This window comes from Cavia porcellus, unplaced genomic scaffold (genome assembly GCF_034190915.1).
Source record: "Cavia porcellus strain 051 isolate PalLab524CR breed Dunkin Hartley unplaced genomic scaffold, mCavPor4.1 scaffold_46, whole genome shotgun sequence".
In the NCBI taxonomy this organism is placed as follows: Eukaryota; Metazoa; Chordata; class Mammalia; order Rodentia; family Caviidae; genus Cavia; species Cavia porcellus.
Genome location: NW_026947529.1, coordinates 2,211,578 through 2,230,939, shown reverse-complemented (window position 1 = coordinate 2,230,939; position 19,362 = coordinate 2,211,578). Strand labels below are relative to the sequence as shown.

The 19,362-nt window shown below is 42.0% G+C and overlaps 1 protein-coding gene across 1 annotated transcript in view; it reads left to right on the top strand.

Annotated features, from left to right (window-relative positions):
* The window catches only part of LOC134474954 (putative zinc finger protein 833), a 131,888-nt gene extending 114,076 nt beyond the window's left edge, over window positions 1-17,812 (top strand). The window contains exon 4 of the mRNA XM_063244029.1: window positions 17,756-17,812. Coding sequence (XP_063100099.1) covers window positions 17,756-17,812 — 57 coding nt within the window. The remainder of the gene's footprint in view (window positions 1-17,755) is intronic.
* Window positions 17,813-19,362: the final 1,550 nt, after the last annotated feature.

The window sequence follows — 19,362 nt, the reverse complement described above, 5'->3', positions numbered from 1 at the left end:
TGAGCAGGATGTCCGTGATGGGCTTGTCATTTGTGTTCTTTACTGTGCTGAGATTCATTCCTACTACACATGGTTTATGAATGGTTCCTATCATGAAAGGATGGTGAACTTTGGAATTTCTCAAAAGGATTTTTGCAAATCTCTTGAGGGGTTCATTGTGCCTCATGCTGGGAATGTGGCAAGTGACACTGAATGATTTGTGCAAGTGGAACCATTCTAGCACCATTGAAGGTGAACCCAGTGTTTATTGTGGTGTTTGAATTTGCATGTGCTGGTGAATTAAGTTGATGAGCATTTAGTTGAATATTTTTGTGTATGTTAAGAATATTGGCCTTTACCACTTTTTTAATGCATTATGGTCTGGCTTTGTTATCAGGTGACTTCACCATCTACAAGGAGTTGGGGGTGTTTCCCTTCCCTTGAAAGATGTGAAAGATGATTAGTATTTATACTTTTTCAAAATTTTATTTTGATGGTAGTAAAATACAACAGAGCAAGAGAGAACAAATAAGTGGAAACAATGCAGTGAAATTGGTACAGAACTTCCCAACAGGGAACCATAACAAGTAAGAGGTACCATAGTATATCTCGTTATCTTCACAATGATTTTCCAATCAATAAGTTATAGCATAATCAAACAAAATTTTAAAAACCAGTCAAAAGAGAATATTCAACAGAGTAAAACAATTAATCATAACAAAGCAACAAATTAAAGACAACATTTGTTTTCACACAGAAGATAGAAGGAAATACTCCATATTTTCTATATTGGACACAGTCATATTTCCAAGAGAGGCTCAGAACTCAGCCTCCTGTTGCTAAACAGGGATGAGCACCAGGGATGTATGTTTCTCAGTCCATGCCCCAGTAGGCTCACTGGAAATGGTGGCTGGTTCTCCTCCTGGATTCCACCAGGGGTGCTTTCGAGGAAGGCCTCAGAATTTTTTTCAGCTGCCTAAGTCCCAACATGGTTAGTTCCATTATTTATTCTTTATTATACACTTGATTGAACTCAGCTGGGCTTTTATCGTATGCTGGCATTTGTTGTTTTTATTAAGCAGTTATGATTGTTGACCCATTGCCTGTGTTTGTTATAGCTCTGTGAAATGGTGTGTTTTCTCCTGAGGGTGTGGGTCAGGAACACCAAAGGAGATCATGTACCCATTAGGGGTCATGTCTCATTTTACTTAAGGACATAACCATTTACTTTTGTATCTTCAAACTTCCCCTAAAAGATATATATTTGTGAGTAATCTGTTAAGTTATTTAGTCTTTTAATGCTCATTGTTGCAGGGTGCAGTTACTCCTAGAGGACACTGGGTCAGGCTAGGTTCAGGTCTCTTATTTCAAGCTTTTTACCCTTAACTGCCTGAGGAGTGTCCCCACCTCCTCACTTGCTCCCTGTAAACACCTGTCCTGCTTCACAGCTGTGGTGAGTTCACATGCAGCAGTTGAGATCTCAACTGGGTGGAAGACATTCAGTCAAGTTGGGCTGTGTAACAGGCTGAACTCATACAGAGCTCCACTGAGTGAGGAAGGGCATCTTAGGCCTGCAGGGAGGAGCTCTGGCAGCAGGGCCATTCCCAGTCCTCTCTTATCCAGCAAGCAGTGTGTGCTGCTTTGCTGAGAAGCTGACTGATGGATCAGAAGGCCTGGACCTGGGCATTTCTTGCCCATGATTCTCTACTAGGTACCCTGGTGTCCTCCAACCCTGCCTGGTCCATCTTCCCTGGACATCAGATCTCCACAGAGACCTGAGCATCCCTGGGCTTCCCCTTCTAGGCTCCAACTCTGTGCTTAGGTCTAGTGTGAATTCTAAGACGAGAAATTTCAATTCACGTACGTTTAACCTGGAAATTCCCCTTCTAATGCCTCAATATAATAAAATGAGATTGACAGACACCTGTAATCTCTTCTTCCTCAGTTATGAGTGTGGGTAATTACAAGCCATGAATGTGTCAGAGCAGAGCTGCTGAGTCAATTATAAAATTACAGTCACAGAAAATGCTGAAAGACGGTCTTGTCCTAGGCCACTGAAAATGTGGAAAGAAATCCTATTCCTGGGCCATGTCCCCATTCCTACCTGAGATGATAGAAGAGCTCATGGCCTGGCCTCTCTCCACCCAGCAGTGAAGAGACAGAAACCCAAATCACAGATGAGGACAAGAAAGAGGATCTCCTGGAGGGCAGCCCACTGATCCTGGGAGGGATGCCTTTGTGGAGTTTATTCCATTTTCCATTCCATTGCATTATTTATAGTGTTCTATTCAATATTACTTTTATTCAATTCAGTTTGTATTTAATAGTGCCTAATTTCTTGAATAGGTTTGTGAAAATGGATGATTTAATTTCATTATATATAATGAAAGTTATGCACAATACAGACACTTTGAATACAACTGTATATATAAAATAAGGAGGCTTGACATTCAGCAAGCCAACACAACTTTCATGACTAACTTTTAAAAACTCCAGCACATAAATCCATGAGCATTCCTCTGTGGTGTGTGTTGCTGCCCTCCCTACCTTAGAAGCCATCGTGCTCACCTGTGATTGCTACTGCAGAGGACAGAAGGACTTTTTCTTCAGAGTGTATTTTTCCAGCAAGGAATTCCTGAACCTTCCTGCCTTCGGGCAGAGCAGGGAGTGTGCAGCATGCAAAGGAGCCCAGCACTACCTGCCTTACACCCCTTAACCCCACCACATCCATGCTGCATCCCTGCAGGCATGGGAAGGCAGAGCAGCCAGGATGCATCAAAGACTCTGCAACCTCAAGCCCTGGGGCCTCAGTTATGGGGTCCTGGTCTCAGGCTCCACCAGGACTCAGGTGCTACCCTGCATTCATCTGGCTTAGTGGGCTAGGCACACACTCTGCCCCTTAGGAGAGGAAGACCACTCACACAGTGACCCTTCCAGCTTGCAAATTTTGCTTCTCTCCATTCTGACTGAGGCTGTGGCATTTTAACAAAACACAGGATTGTCATTACATTTCTTTTTCTTCTCTTTTTTCCCAGTTTCTCTGTTTATTTAAGCATATATTTAGAACTGCATTTTGCCAAAAAAAAAAAAACACACTTCCTTGTCTTTTCACTCATCAGTTAACAGAAAATTTTACAGGTTTCTACTGTAGTTCAAACTCGATGTGCTTGAATCCACTCTCCAGCTTGGTAGAATGAGGGAAGCAAAGCAGAAACTGAATTTGGGGACATTTCTGTGCCTTCCAGCATTTTGTACAGCAAACCTTGACTCATGCCTGTTTACCCACAAAATATGGGCTTCCGTACTAACTGAACCTGTCAATGACAAATGAGTTTCCTGCATTTACTTCAAACAATCTCATTTGCCCTCAGCTGGCTAAGCACATTGTGTACAGTTTATTATGCCTAAACTTGAAAAATAATTTTCAGTAAAAAAGAGGCTGCCACTCCTCCTGAAATCATGATGGGATTTTATGTAAATACAGTCTGAACCACATCCGGGCAGCCATGAGCTGAGAGAGGTGGAGATGGCTTATGCAGATAGAAACACCTCAAAATTTTCAACCAGCAGCAGCATCAAGCAGGGAGCAGAGCTGCTGAGCCTTCACAATTGCATGATGGAATCATCTGGTGGGTTTTGCACTGGGTTTACTGAGGTGGTAAATCTAGGTTACTGCTGGGATATTCCTTCCTGTAGTGCAGTGCCAAAAGGAAGTCATGTACATGTAGCATTTATTTGGAGTTTTTCTTTTGCAGTTATGAAACCTGCATGCATGTGAGTTCACACCTCTGCCATAGCAGACCCACCCATGGGCATAATTTTCATGACTTGTAAAGGGTCAGTTTATTTATACAATATGCAGAATGCTGTTCTCAGCCTTTTAGTTTTACTTAGACTTGTGCATTTTCAATAATTTCTTCAAAGGAAGCTAAACAATTTAGTCCTAGCAAAGTTCAGTTGTGTTGCTTTGCTTCTGTGTGAAGTTCTTGCTGAAAGACCTGAAGCAGGAAGTGAGGTGGACCTGCTGGAGGTTCAGCTCCAGAGTGATACTCTTTGCTCAGCTGTGCCTGGCAGGGCTGACTCTCACCTGACTGGCCACTCTGGCATCCAAATGCCCTTGCCCAGTGCTGGCCCTGGTTTTGGGAAGCACTCGTTTGCAGTATAGACTCACACTGGCTGAACCTTAGAAAACCTTGCTGTGCCATGAGCTTCACACACCTAGATCTGTACCTCTATGACTTAGGGCACAGCTCCCTCCAACAGCTATGCACAGCATCCTCCAAGTAGCTCTCCTGTGCATGCTGTACATGGAGGCTAGGGAGGGTCCCAGTTCCTTCCTGCTTCAAACAGTACTGTGAATCAAACTCTTGAAAAGAAATCTTGAAAATTTTTGCAGCATTCTATGTTTGAGAAATCTCTCTTCTTAGTGCTATGAGGTCTAGGGACAGCTCTATACAGGACAGGACTCTGCTCTGTCCCCCATGTTCTCTCCAATGCTGTTCAGCTCCTGCCTTAAAATGTGCCATTGGATGGGGACACAGCACATCTCAGTGATTTGTGCCTGTGTGAATCAACTTTGAGAGGCTGAATGTTTTCTGCACCTGTTGGCCACAGGTGGTGATTTCCTTTCAAATACAAGACTTTCTCACTTCTCTCACAAAATGGACTGGTGAGACTCCAGTAATGCAAGCCCTGGAAAGGTGAAGCACTTTCATCACCAATCACAGTACTAAACAATGAACCAATCGCAGATGCTAGGTTTAGCTGCCTCTGTGACTTCATGAGGCTATGGATGGGACACCCAGATAGAAACCATAACACCTTCTAAAGTAAATCCTCTGAAGATGCCCATGCTCTGGAGTAGAAGATAATAACTTGCCTTACTAATTTATTTTTTGAGACTCTCATTGTGTAGTTCAGACTGGCCTTCATTCCACTATGTAAACTTGGTTGGCCTAGAACCTGCAATGATCCTCCTGTCTCCTCCTAAGTGCTGGGATTACAGGATGTACCATCACATCCAGCTATTGTTTGTTAAGTTGTATTTATTGATTTACTTGAGAATACTCAATTTATTTATCCTTGTTATACTTCATTGTACAAAAATCCTAATAAATGCGATGAAATTCAAGAACAACCTAAACAACTTAGCAACTTAGCAAGGCCCTGTCTGGAAATAAATTATGATAAAAAGACCAAGGCACTGGATTCAATCTGCAGCACTGCCAAAAATAAATACATCTATAAATAAAACTTCTTATAAATAAATCTATAGGTAAACAAAACTGCTTAGAAATAAATTTATAAATAAATAAAATTGCTTGTAAGTAAATCTATCACTAAACAAAATCTGTGATGGGTAGCTCACATAAGAAGTGTTTTAAAAGCAATTTTCTTTCATTATAATTGACATACAATGAACTTTCAGGCTTAAAGTACAAATTTAGATGAATCTTGATATGGGCCAGGGATATAGCTCAGTGGCAAAGTGCTCCCTTGCAAGCACAGATTCCAGAATTTGGTTCCTAAATACCAAAAACAAAACGAAACTAAAATTGAAAAACAAACAAAGATCCCCTAGGAATCTTCACATACGTGAGCCCCTTGAAAACGATTACCCAATGGTGAGGCCTATGTAATGTTCAACTTTTTCTTATGGCTCTTTTCAAACGCTTCCTTCTATCCTAAGCAATGCATCTGCTTGTTGTCTCTGGGAATCACTTTGTATTTTCTAGAGGTGACAGGTCTGTACCACCCACTATACAGAGTGTTTTTGTTTTTGTTTGTGGGGAGCTGGTAGAGGTTTCTCAACCCTCATAACTATGTTAGGTTTCCCGTGTGCTGCTCCTTGTCAGTGGCCGAGCCATCACATCCCACTGTGTGGATGAAACACTGATCCTCATTTGTCCATCAGCAGAGGCCCTGTGTATTGTTTCAAGTTTTGATCTTAAAAACAGTGGTGCTGCAGTCATTTTTGTGTTTGTATGGATACACCACTCATTTCCCTGGAGAAGATACTTGTTGTTCAAAGCAAAATTAAGACTTCTGGCTCTTCCTGTGAGTATTTTTAAACCCTGTTTTTATGTTTATCAGTCTTTTTGAGGTGATTTTATAAAATTTACCTAAGGAAAGGTTATTTATATTACATAAAATTCAGCATTTTTTGACTTTGGATAGAATTTTAAAGCTGCAAAAAAACCAAAGTAAGGTATATATGCACATATGTAAATCACCTATAATTTTAACATCACAAAACTTCTGCTATGTGATGATTAACTTCATTGCCAACTTGATGGGCTTGAGAGCTCTGCAAGGGATTAGTAAAGTGTACTTCTAGGCTCATCTGTACATGTCATAGAGTAGTGACCATAGGTACTCTATTTGGTATCTGGCCCCTTCCTCCCTGGCACTGTCCCTCCACTCTGCATACTGGACACCATGGACTGAGCAGCTTTGCTCCATCACACCATCCTGCTGTGGTGCCCCTGCCTTGCAACCAAGTAGGACTGAGTCCCCTGAAACTATAAACCAGATTAAACATCTCCTCTTCCCTGTGTGGCTCTTGGATTCTAGGTCCTACTAGTGGGAAAGCTTGACCAAGACAATTGTTTTTATGTTTACATGTGTGCTTCAACCTACACAGCTTTTGTAGAATTTACCATAATTTCACCCTTACTTTCAGGTCAGATGTGGGAATTGTTTTCATCTTTGTTTTAGCCTTTTAAATGAGATGTGTACAAACATACTGTTAAGTGTATTCTTTCATGATTTAGAACTTTCTGTCTAATAATATGAAATTATTCTAAAATGTGAATATGTATTTCTTTTTATGCTTCCATTTATATAAATATCCAGAAAAGGCAAATCCTTAGAAAGCACAATAGTAGTCCATGGCTGAGTGTGGTTAATGGAGAATGACAGTTTAATGAACCTGGGTTACCACTGGGGATGGTGAAGGTATTCTTTACCAGGCATGGTGAGGGTCTCACAGCCCTTAGCATATGAAATGCCACTGGTCTCTGTGTTCCAGGATGGATGCTGAATTTTAGATTGAATTTTGCCTTAATAAAGAAAGAAGAGCAGATGAGGAGTCTCCCTACCCTCACCACAGACCTGTAGAATGGGAGCCCACTGAGGATAGCACTCATCATGGAGACCTTTCCCAAATGCTTCTTCTCCTCCCTCTGCTTAGAATGAAGCAATCAGAGACATGTTACTGAGTGTAGGTGAAGAATCAGATGTGCATGATCAATAGACAAGAAGTTTTACCTGTAGGTTCTGTCTTTTGAATGATATATGGGATGTGTGTTGTGATCAGACCCAGGAGAGTATTACTCCTCAAAAAGTGAACAGGGTGTCACAAAATTGTCCCTGAATCTACTCATCTCTTCTGTCCAAATTATCAGGTACTATCTACTATCTAAAATATGTTAAAATATGCACAACACAAAATCAACTAATTTTGTCAGTGACCAGTTCAGTGAGTTAAGAACATTTACCTTGTGCAGTTACAAGCAAGCACCATCCTGCTCCAAAACTCTACTTCCAAACTGAAACTGTTCACTCTCCCAACAATAGCATCATTTCCCTTCCTTCAACTCCTGGAAACACCATTCTACTGTCTGTCTCCAAGAATTGGACTCTTCTGGGCCATCACGTATTTGGAATCATATAACATTTCCTTTTCTCTCTGTTTTATTTCACTTAATATAGAATTGCAGGATACATACATACCACCTTTTGTTCATCCACCCTTTGGGGGTTGTTTCCATGTTTTGGCTCATAGGGATAGTGGGAATGCAAATATCTGCTTGAGCTCCTGATTTATGTTAAGCTGTATAAGCATATTTAGAATTGTTGAATCATAGGATAATTCTATAGAATTTAGAGAGGGCAGCTATGTTGTTCCCTACAGCAGCCAGTCCATTTTACAACCCCACCAACAGCACACAAGGTTTGGGTTTCTCACTGTGAGCCTCTGGGCCAGGGAGTGGTCATAGAATCAAACTGCTGACACTGATTCTTGGTCTGGGGAGCCTCAGACTACACTACACCTGATGGATTTGTGTGGCACATTGGCAGTAGGAACAAAGAGGGACTGGACCCACACCCAAGTTAAGGTTAGTTCTGCAGTGATGCAAACACTTTAGGGGCTGTCCCTTTCTGCACCATGGAAACCAGTAGCCTGGTGACCCACACCTTGCAGCTACCCGCTCCTCAGTGAAGCCCAGATGCCCCACAAAGCTGGCCTTTGCAGGGTGAGTGTGTGCACACTCCACTTTCTGTATTTTAGCAGAAAGAGCTAGATGAATCAGCTGTTGCCACTACAAGGGGAGTGGAGCTCTGATTGGCTTTTTCCCAAAATTAGTTGACTCTCACATTTCCCAGGAAACTGATGTTCGGGCTGGGCTCTGCCTTGGGTGAGCTGGAGAAACCAAACCATGGTTGAATGCCCTGTCCATGCATGGGACCCCAGTGAGTGCCAGAGGTCAGACAGGAAAGCTGGGGATGGAATCCCCACCGCAAAGGCCTCCTGGGTCTGTTATGGGAAAACTTTCAGAGACCAAGGGCCCAAACTGCAACCCAAAACCCACTTATTTATTGCAATGCCAACACTGCAATTAGATCTGAATACTGAACTGAAGTTTTAGTTTAGAAAAAAACTACTCATCCATTGACATATTTAGTCTTGAGAGAAAAACACAATCACAAAACTTTCAATGATACAACCTTTTATTGAAAAATCAAGGTTAGCATTTGGTATGCTTTCACACAATTAATGTTATATTTGCTGTTGCATGCACACACATAATTTGTCACAGGTTGACTCATATTGCATTTGTTTTAGAGCAACACATGCAATACTCAAGCCACCTGTTGATCTGTTTCATGTATCAGATTTAATAAAATTCAAAGCTGAATACAGCAGCCTACAAGCATAAGATGATCCACGGTAACAAAAGCAATCCCCAGTGCATTCATTGAGTTTTTGTCTTTTTGAGAAAGTCTCACTATACAGTTTAACATGGCAAGCAACCTGTGAGTAGAAGAGACCAGTCAGGAAAAGAAACCAATGAAGGTAATAAACACGAATCCATGAGAAGAAATACACCTACAACTACATGAAACAGGTCATAAATGCAATGGCTTTTGAATGAATGTGTAAAACTCGCAAGCATAAGACAAATGAAAAAGTCAGACCCTCAAAAAACACAAACTGTAAGAGAACATACTTGGGTATAAATGCACATGCAGATGTATAACTGATAAAAGCAGGACAAATTAATCTCTGGATAGGATTTATCTTGGGGGAGGAGAGGAGAAGCAGCCAGAAAAGTGCATAAAAGGTGAATGTTCATTTTTATTTGTCTTTTTCGTTTTTATCGATACCGGGGATCGAACCCATGACTGCCTGCTTGCAACGCGGGTGCTTATGCCACTGAGCTAAATCCCCAGCCCCATGAATGTTCATTTGATTTATGAAAATTCATTGAGTTCAACATTTTCCTTTATTATTCCTTGATACCAAAGCTTCACTTTCCTTGCTGCCCTCCTACAAAACATGTCAAAGTTGACTCGCTGCTCCTCCTCCATCTCCTGGCCATTGTGTGAACTACAATGCTGGACTAGAGAGGGCTCCTGATGCAGCTGGGCTGAGTGAGATGGATGCTGGTTAATACTTGGGACAGAAGACAAAGCCAGCCAACCAGCCAAGCCCTTTCAGTGTGCAAACACCACTTTAGGAGCCTTCTGCACACAGCATCTCTCAGACCCAAACCTGTATATGCACACAAATGTAGTGGGACAAAGTCATCAATCTAGTCACCTCCCTCTGGTCTCCATCTCTCCTAGACACCCCAGATCTCAACTAAGGCTGTAATTTAGAGTCATCAATATGATAAGGTGTCTTTTTCACATACTGTATCTCACAAAACCCTACACCTTTGGGAAAAGAAATGTATTTAATATACCGTGAGTTTAGCAATAATTAATTTCAATGCCATATAAAAACTTTGTGTGCATTTACTTAGATTTGACACTTCAGGCAAGATTTAGATTTTTTAACACACACTTCTAGAAATTTAATAAATTCAGGATACAGTGTTAATGACCATATACACATTATTAATCAATAGAAGTTTATCTTATTTATACAATAACTAAATGCTTATTTAATTAATTCCAGTAGATGTAGATCAAGCTTTAAGTACCATAACCAACTGCAAGAGATGTCAAAATATTTTACCGCTTGGTTTAACCTTTAGATGTACACTGTGTGACAGAGAGCACCTGTTATTTTTGTATGCTCTAAACATATGTAGTCTTAACTCTGTGCCTGAGATTCTCCTGATCTCAACAAAAATTGTCCTGCGATGGGGACAGAACAACCAACCACTGAAGCAGTAGGCAGCTGCACCCAGGGCTTTTCTTGACTGAGTTCATTCAGGAAGTTGCCACAGTCTTCTTTGCCACCACTTTGGGCCTTGTTTGTGTTGTCAAGAATTTTCTCACAATATGGGAACTATCCTGAGAGAGGCAGGTGCCACTGTGAGGGGTTCAACAGTGGAGGACAGAGAACTCCACATGCATGTACTAAAATTAGGAATGAACAGCTGCAGGGCTGGTTCAAGTCAGAGATCTGACCACACTAAGAGTAAGCAGCAGATGGAAGGGAGCTGTTTCCTGACCCAGCCTAACAGGATGCTTGCAGAAGGCATGCCAGGCTGGACAGGTGTGAGCTGCATGATGGTGGAGGATGAGGAGCCAATCGGATGTTAAGGGTGATCAGACGTCAGGGATGGAGGCTTGTGGCCCACTGCCTTAGCAGGACACTTGCTAAAATTGGACAATGCAGATATGAACACAGAAGCCAAAAACGAACTCAGAGTGAGGAAGATGAAATAAATATAGGTGAAAAATTAAAACAACACTGAGATTCCACCTCACCCTGAAAAGAATATCTATATCAAGAAATGAACCATAAGTACTAGAGGGCCTGTGGGGAAAAAGGAACCTTCTCAACTGCTGGTGGGAGCATAGACTGGTGCATCCACTGTGGAAATCAGTGTGGAGATTCCTCAAAAAACTAGGATTGCTGGTCCCATTTGACCCAGAGGTGGATAACAGATTACCTTAAATTAGACTAACTTCTGGTCACCCCAGGTACTTTGTGCTATACTAGGCCATATGAGTGTTCTGGAGGAAGTCTAACAAATGCATTGTGTTTAAGGTAATGAATGCAGAGCCTGGAGTCTCAGTGGAATGCTGCTGGCACAGCAGCCCATGCTTTGCTAAGATGTGTCCAAGGAACTGGTAAATGTGAAGGCCAGGTAGAGCCAGAAATGGTGCCTGGGAAATCCCAGCTTCAGGATACAAATGTATCCAAAGTTACAATGATATTTTTCCCTTCCCAGAAACTCACTGAAAAAAATTCCAGTATTTTAAAGATAATATAAGGCCTTAAACTGGGCCTTCTTTTGCCTTTTACCTAGAAAATGGGTCATTGCTTGTCACCTGTAACTTGAGCCCCTGCTTTCTATAGATTCACAAATTTCACAGATTTCCATCCTCCAGAACATTGAAGCTCCCAGCCCTGGACCATAATGTACCTCATTCTCTGAGCACCTGCACTCTCTTTGGATTATTTGCCTCTTTGAGTCTGCTTACTAAATTTACCTGAGCCTTTCACAGGGATTACACAGCAACTCTCCTCCATGACAAGACAGGAACCTCTGCACCAGGCCCAGGATGAGTGGAGGTCCCCATCTCCTCTTGGTGGAAACTCCTCAGACCCTGTCAGGTGACCAGAGGATCCTGACTAGGGTTTGGGCAAAGAGAGAATATTTGTCAGACACAAATGCAAGTGACACATGCCACTACCCACAAGAAGGCTTAAGAGTCAGGGCTGTGAAAGAAAATAAGATGAAATCAGGAAAGCTAAGACTGTGTGAAGTAAGTCAGGAAATGCCTGCAGGAGAGTACGCTAACCTGCTGAAGGTTAAACTGCAGAATGTTCCTAGACTTAGAGAACAACTGAAGATTTCACCTCCTCCTCCAACACCTCTCACCCAGGAAAATCCTTGTTAAGTAACAGTCAGATGCATGTGTGACTCAGGTGTCTGCCTGTCAGGGAGCTGTCTCTGAAAATAACTGGGAATCCCCTACAACAAACTTTACCACATCTGCCTTATGGGGCTGTCTAGAAGCAGTGCACCTGTATTGCAACACTGTTTCCCATGTACTATTTCTTTTGACTTCTGTTGTTTTGTAGTTAACACTGAATAATTAGCACATTTCTGTTTCCTCTGCTGTAAGAAGATCAGTGTCCCACTGAGGGGAACGAAGTGCAGGCGATATGAGTCAGACACCACTTTTGTCCCCTGAGGGAAGAACACATGAGAAACGCTTTTTGCTTGTATGTGTGATGGTTTGGATTATAATTGTCCCCAAGAGATCCTTGTGGTAGAGGCATGGTCATCAGCCTGTGACACCACTTGGAGGCCAGCATGCAAGAAACATAATAACATATACAGAGGCTGGACAATAAAGACACAATTGTTCTCTCTGCTTGCTGCCTGCTGCTGCTATTGTTCTCATGTCTACCTCCCTGCTGTCTCTGGGGACATCACAAGCAATTTACCCCTTAGGCTCCTCCACTCTTATAGATACAAAGGACAAGGGAGTACAGCTCCCACCAGCAAGAAGGGGGTTCTGAGTAGGATACCCATGAGGGAGTCTTTGTCTAGAAGTCTTAATGGTTTTAGAAAAGAGCTACCCTATGGAAGACTATCTACTTTTCAGGGTTCAATCTAGGAAGTGTTGTGTGGAACCACTCCAACTGCTTCACAGTTTGGGGACATCGAAAGACAACTGAGGACATGACCATGCTTGTCTGCACAGGCACACAGTGCGGTATATTTATGTAACCATGACTTAGCACATGTGAACTCCCATGGGATGGTTAGAGGACTGCACAAGAATGTAAATATGAGATAACAACCTGTGTAAGAATTATATAACAAAAATTGGTCCTCTGCTCTGCTCCATACTGCCTGCCACTGTTGCTGATGTCTTGAACATGTACATTCTCTAACCTTGGGGCCTCACCCAAGAAAATCTTCCTTGAGTCCCCAAAACAGGCCAAAAAGTGCTCACACAGTGCCCATGCACAGCCCATGTACCTTTCAGGCAATGGCCTGCCTGGTCATGTTCTGGAAAGTTCCTGAACAGCTGAGGCACATTCAGCAGATGTTTTTGTAAAGTCCCTGGAGGGGCACAACTCAGCAGGCTCCATTTTAGACATCCTGACTCCATTTGGCAGCTTTTGTGCTTAATGCCTGAAAGAATCCTAATTCCTATTTCACTGATTCCTGTTACAATGCTGTAAACCTAAATTAATCACACTGGAACCATGTCTGAAATAAATTGTTAACAGGGAAATGGAGGCTAAAAATGTACCAATGATAGTTCCCTCTCTACATACAAAAAGAGCAAATATTTCTAATTTTTCCTCCTTGTTTGTTGGACTTTTTGAAATGTGTAAATATTATCATAATTACCAAAACAATGATTTAGGAGCAACAGAAAAAGAAAAATTAGAGGTGGGGAAAGGATTCAATGACAAAACATTCAAAGCCCCATTGCACAGTGACCTGATTTAGGCCTCTGCTGCCTCCCACTGCAGGAGAAGCCATTGTCCTCCTGTTCTCCTTAGGGAAACACAAGAGCCTTTTCCATCCTTGATGGCCAGAGATGCAAAGCTGAAGAACAGCTGCAAAACACTCTGGCCACCTCTGACTCATGAACACCATGCAAATGCTATTTCTCATCTGCATTCTCTACATAGCTGCTAAAATAAGTGATCACTTTTAAGTGTGGAAACTAAGTGTGGAAAAGTAAGAGGATCTGTTTGAGATCATTTCTGCAATAGTAGAGTCAGCATGCAAACCCTGTTCCTGGAATCAGACAGCATCCCCCTACCCTCCCAACATCTGGAGTCAGGGAACCACTCTGGGACAATACATTGCTTGGGGGAAAATAAAAACACTTTTATCAAAGATAGAAAGATACTTAGCCTTGAACCTCTTGATTCATGTTCCACATGCAAGAGTCTGAGCCTTGAATATGGCCATTGATATTTTTCCAGCAATCTAGGCTCTCCTATATCTTGTGTTTACCCCAAAGGGGCAAGGGATTACTAAGCAAAGTCTGCATTAGCCTGAAACTGCACACATGCTTTAAAATTTGTTCCATTTCCTTTCCATTAAAAAAATATAATTATTGACACATACTAGTTGTACAGAGTAAGAAGATTCATTATGATATTTTCATATATGCATATACTGTGCATTGATCAAGTTCGTCAACCCCTCTCCTACCTTCACCCTCTCTCCTAACTGTCCTCCCAGGCCTGTGTAGCCCCTATTCTACTTTTTTTTCTATTTTCCACATATGAGAGAAAACATGCACTATTGGTCTGTGTCTGAATTATTTTGTTAAACATGATATCCTCCACTTCCCTGAACTTTTCTGCATATGACTAGATTTCATTCTTCTTTATGGTTGAACAGGATGTGTGTGTGTGTGTGTGTGTGTGTGTGTGTGTGTGTGTGTGTGTGTGATGGTGTGTGTATGTCTGTGTGCACATGTGCATGCCACGTTTGCTTTGCCCATTCTCTTGCTGACACATACCTAGACTGATTGCTTGCCTTGGTTATTGTGAATAGTGCCTCTCTTGCTCCTTTCTTGCTCATTAGCCATTGTTGTATAACAAAGCATTCCTAAACTCAGTGCCTTATTGCAAAATTTTATTATAATTATTAATCAATTTTCTGGTTTGACAAGGCTCAGTTGGGCAGTTCTTCATTACAGTAGACTGTCCTACAACTTCAGTCAGCTTGCGGCTAATACTGCAGTTCCCTGGTAAGTCATTTGTGCTGGAAATCCACCATAGCATATTCCCATGGTCTAAACTCCAGGAATATGAAAGGGAGGGTTGGAATGTGTCTTGAAGTAGAGCACTTGCCTCGTATGAAGGAGGTCCTTAGTTCCATGCCCAGCATAACACTGTATAACAGCTTACAATTGATTTCTAAGACCATAGGGAGAGTGAAAACTGGATAGAGGAGCATTATTTGCTACAATAAAGCAAAAGAAATGACAAGGTTAGTGCCCTCAGAGAGGAAAACTGATGAGACCACATTTCACTGCAGAACCTTGGAAGTAGAGACATTCCATGTGATGCAAATCTATAATTGTGTGCTACTGCTTGTTTTCTTTCTGTCAAAAAAAAGTGCACCATTCTTGTGTCAGGCATTGAGCTGGGTACTGAGATACAGTTATTCCCAGTTGTCTTACTTACTTTTCACTGGTTATTGAGACAAAATACCTGATGCCCAACATGAAAGAAGGAGAGGTTTATTTCTTACAGGTAAGAGATTTCAGTCCACGCTCAGTTGGCTCCAAAGCAAAATGAAATGGCTGAGGGGCAGCAGTTTGTGATGTCTACAAAACGCAAGCAAGAACAGCAAAAAGAAAGAAACACCTTCTTCTCTCAGGTACAATGTAGGCTAGCTCCACTCCACTGCACATGGAGCACACATAACACCAATGTAAGCACTAGACAATCAATCAGAAATACTGGACTTGGTCGCATCCATGATTGCATGAGGCTTGGGAGGGGCACTGACATTTATGTTTATTTATGTTTACCATGACATTAGTAGAGGCAAAGAGCTTCCTCTCATTCTCTCACCATGAAGTTTACAGTCTATTGAGGTAGGGATGATATTCATCATATCATTATTCAAATACATGCTAAGCATTCCTAATCCAAAGTCTGAAGTCTGTATGCTACAAAGTCCAAAACTTTTGAGTACAGATGTTTTATGCCAAAAGTTGAAAATTTCACAGCAACAAATTTTGTTTCAAATACAAAATGTTTTTTTAATTAAGATTATTGGTACATGTTAGGTGTAAATAACAATCATGTTAATCATGGGAAATTTCCAGCATACATGTTATGAATTATTTATTCTCCATTCTCCTACTTTTGCTTCAACTCCCTTCCCCTCCTTATTTATGAAAGTTTTGTTTCCTTCTTTTCTCATCATTTTTTTCTTTTCCCTTCCTTCCTTTCTACATCCTCCATCCCTAATTCTCCATCTCATTAGATAATGTTCACAATATTTATTTTATTTTGCCTCTTATTTACATTTTCAGTTTCCCACACCAGAGAAACAACATAGTACACATGTCAAACACAAAATTATTAAAAATATATAAAATTACCTTCAGGCTATGAGTTTGAATTATATATGAACTGTAAATAAATTTCATATTTAAACTTGGGTCCCATCCTCAAGACAACATATTATGTCCTATGCAAGTTCTTCAATTAAAAAATATTCAGGAATTCCTAACACTTCTGGTCTGAATCATTTTGTATAAGGGATAGCGAATATGAAGATGTTTAATTAACAGCCTCAAGGAAGAAGTACAAAGGCTGATCAAAATATACAGCTAATATTAAAACTTTTAAAATTTACTAAAATAAAAGATACATGCCCATTAATCCTCCTTAAAAAACACCTCCTTAAAAATAAATTGAAGAAAATACATCTCCTTGCTTCAAACACACTTCTACATTTGTTCTTGGTTTTCTGAAGCAGTTTGGAAGTCCTCCTTTGTGAGTGTCCTTACAAATTGAGATAAAAAATGTAGTGAATGCAGTTGCTGAATGCCATTCAATGGAAAGGAAGGCTCATAAATACATTATGGTGCAGCCTCATCCACCGAATTCACCAGATCGTGACCCTTGTGACTTCAGATTCTTCTCCAAAATTAAAATGACCATGAAAGGAAAATAGTTTGAACTGATTCAAGACTTTGAGGCAGCCACAACCGCAAAACTGAAAAATCCAAAGCGGAACTGCAGCGGTGCTGTGCTAAGTATCGGTTTGTTAAGAGAGATGCTGGTGCAAGGCCCACTGGGTTAAAATTCTGTCCCTTGCTTTGTCATTGGAAAAGGTATTTAATGTTGGTGTCTAGGCTCACACAGCTATGAAAATGAAGATAATTCCTAACTCCTACTCTTGTAAGAATTAACATATGTAAAGTGCCTCAAAGAGGCCCTGGCCTGATATCCATAAGTGTTAAATATGCTTGTTAGTATGTTATATTCACATGTAAACATACTTATAAGTTATGATGACATTCAATGACGGACACCTAAAGCACTCATTTCTCTGTAATAAAAGAAGGGCAACAATGCAAATAGCAATGATACCTGAGCACTTGCTATATGGTAGGAACCATGGGAAGAGCTCTGCAGGGTTTTCATCAGATCTTCACAGCAGTGCCCAGAGATGAGTATTACCATTCCTCAGGTTTTTTTTTTAACGGAAAACACCCTCAATATTTCAAAGCAAAATAACAGCAGAGTAACAATAGTGGAAATTGAGGCTCCCAGAAGAGAAGCAGTGTGCCTAAGGTGTCAGGCCCGGGAAGATTTGAGTCCAGACATCTATAAATTCCAAGCCTCAGTCCACTCCTCTGATTCCTCTCATAATGGGCCTGGGGCTGGGTCTCCCAGAAGCCTCATCAGAGACCTCCACCTGCAGCCAAATCCTGCCTCAGGGGGACCCTAAAACCCAATGCAACGCCCACTGCGTCATTGTTGCCTCACAGGAGGACTATGCACTTATTGTGTCCCAGCTTCTGGCCCCGCCCCTTGCCCGCCCCTCACACCGCTTGACCCCACCCCCTGGCCTCAAAGGAAGATTACACTCCAGCAGGCCCAACCTGGGCGGCCCGCGCCCATGGACCACCCTGAGCCACGGGCCTGCACATCCCAGCTCAGCCTGCCCGCCCCTGCCTTGCTTTGCAGTGGATGCTGGTCTTGTGAGTGGAGTCGCTATTTTGCAGCTAGCAACGCCATCTGGAGACTGGAGCGCTCTTCCTTAGGCGGCCTAAGCTGTGGCGGGGCCAGGGCTGGGGTCTGGGGCAGGTAGAAGGGCAGAGCCCACGGTGAGTGGCGGCTTGGCCCGGTGGCCCTGATGTTAGCGGCGCAAGTGCCTAGGGCGGGATGTCTGGGGTCGGGGGCCCAGGGAGGCAGCGGGCGCGGAGTTCGGGCGACCTGGCCTGAGGTCTGCAGGGCCCCTCTCTCTCTTCCTCTCTCTTCTCCGAAGGGGATCAGCATGGCCAGGCCTGACTCGTCGCCCGGGATCCCCGGCCCTCCTGACAGGCACTGCTGGGAGCCCAGCCCTGATGTGGGACCTGTGGTGCAGCGGCTTGGGGTTTCACATGGCCTCTGCTGTCAGTGAGCTTGGCCATACTGAGCCGTGGACATTTACCGTAAAAGGACGATTGGATTCTACTCAGAACTTCTCCCTGCAGAGACTGAGAGAGGACCTAGATATAACAGTAAGATAGCAGTTATTATTCTACCTGCACATGCTTTGGCTCCAGTCCGTTCCATTGATAAGGAGGTTTCTGCTTCTTTTAATATTGGCGGCACTTGGGTGTTTAGGTTTTGTGAGGAGAATGAATGCGGACCGGGGCTTTGAGGCATGAGGAAGTGTGATCAGTAGTGTTTAAAAATTTAAATCCACAAATGAAAATAATTCACCCACATTGTTAAACCCTGCTGCAGAATACCCATCTTCTCCATATTCGGCTGTCTCTAACGATTACTACCCAGTTCTGCTCACATCATTTATATATTTGCATAATGTTGAATGTTTATATTACATGCATAGGTAGACTTGTACTTAGTTATCCTGTTACTGACTGTGTACACAAGTCTAGTTTCTCTTAGAAAAACTGCGTTGAGCGTATATCTTTTTTTCTAGGGATAAATTCCAGAAATTAGAAATACTAAATCAAACTTCTGTGTTCTTTCCCTGGCACTTGATACGAATTGGTCCTTAAAAAAAAGCACGTTTAAGACATCTTTCAAAATCTAGGTATTTGCCCAACTATCTGGACAAATTTGGAGTTCAGCAAGGTCTTGAGTCATTTTCTGTGCAGGCTGAGAGATAGGCCAGACAACCTACTGTTGGATTTTGTTTTTAAGTCATGTGCCAGGTTCGTCTTTTTGTTTTGATTGAGTCTATTTTGTTTTGTTTCATTTGGTTTTATCCTCTTTAAAATAAAAAGATAAAAAAAAACCACTTTCCTGCAAGGCATGGTGGTGCATGCCTGTAATCCCAGCACTCAGGTGGGTTAGACACCAGGATCACAGGGAGTTTGAGGCTAGCCTGAAATACTTGGTGAGTCACGTTCAGCCTGCAGTACATAGCAAGACCTTGTCTCAGAACAAAACAAACAACCCCTTTTTTGTCTTTTCTTATTTTAATGTAGCACAAGTAGATATTAATAGAG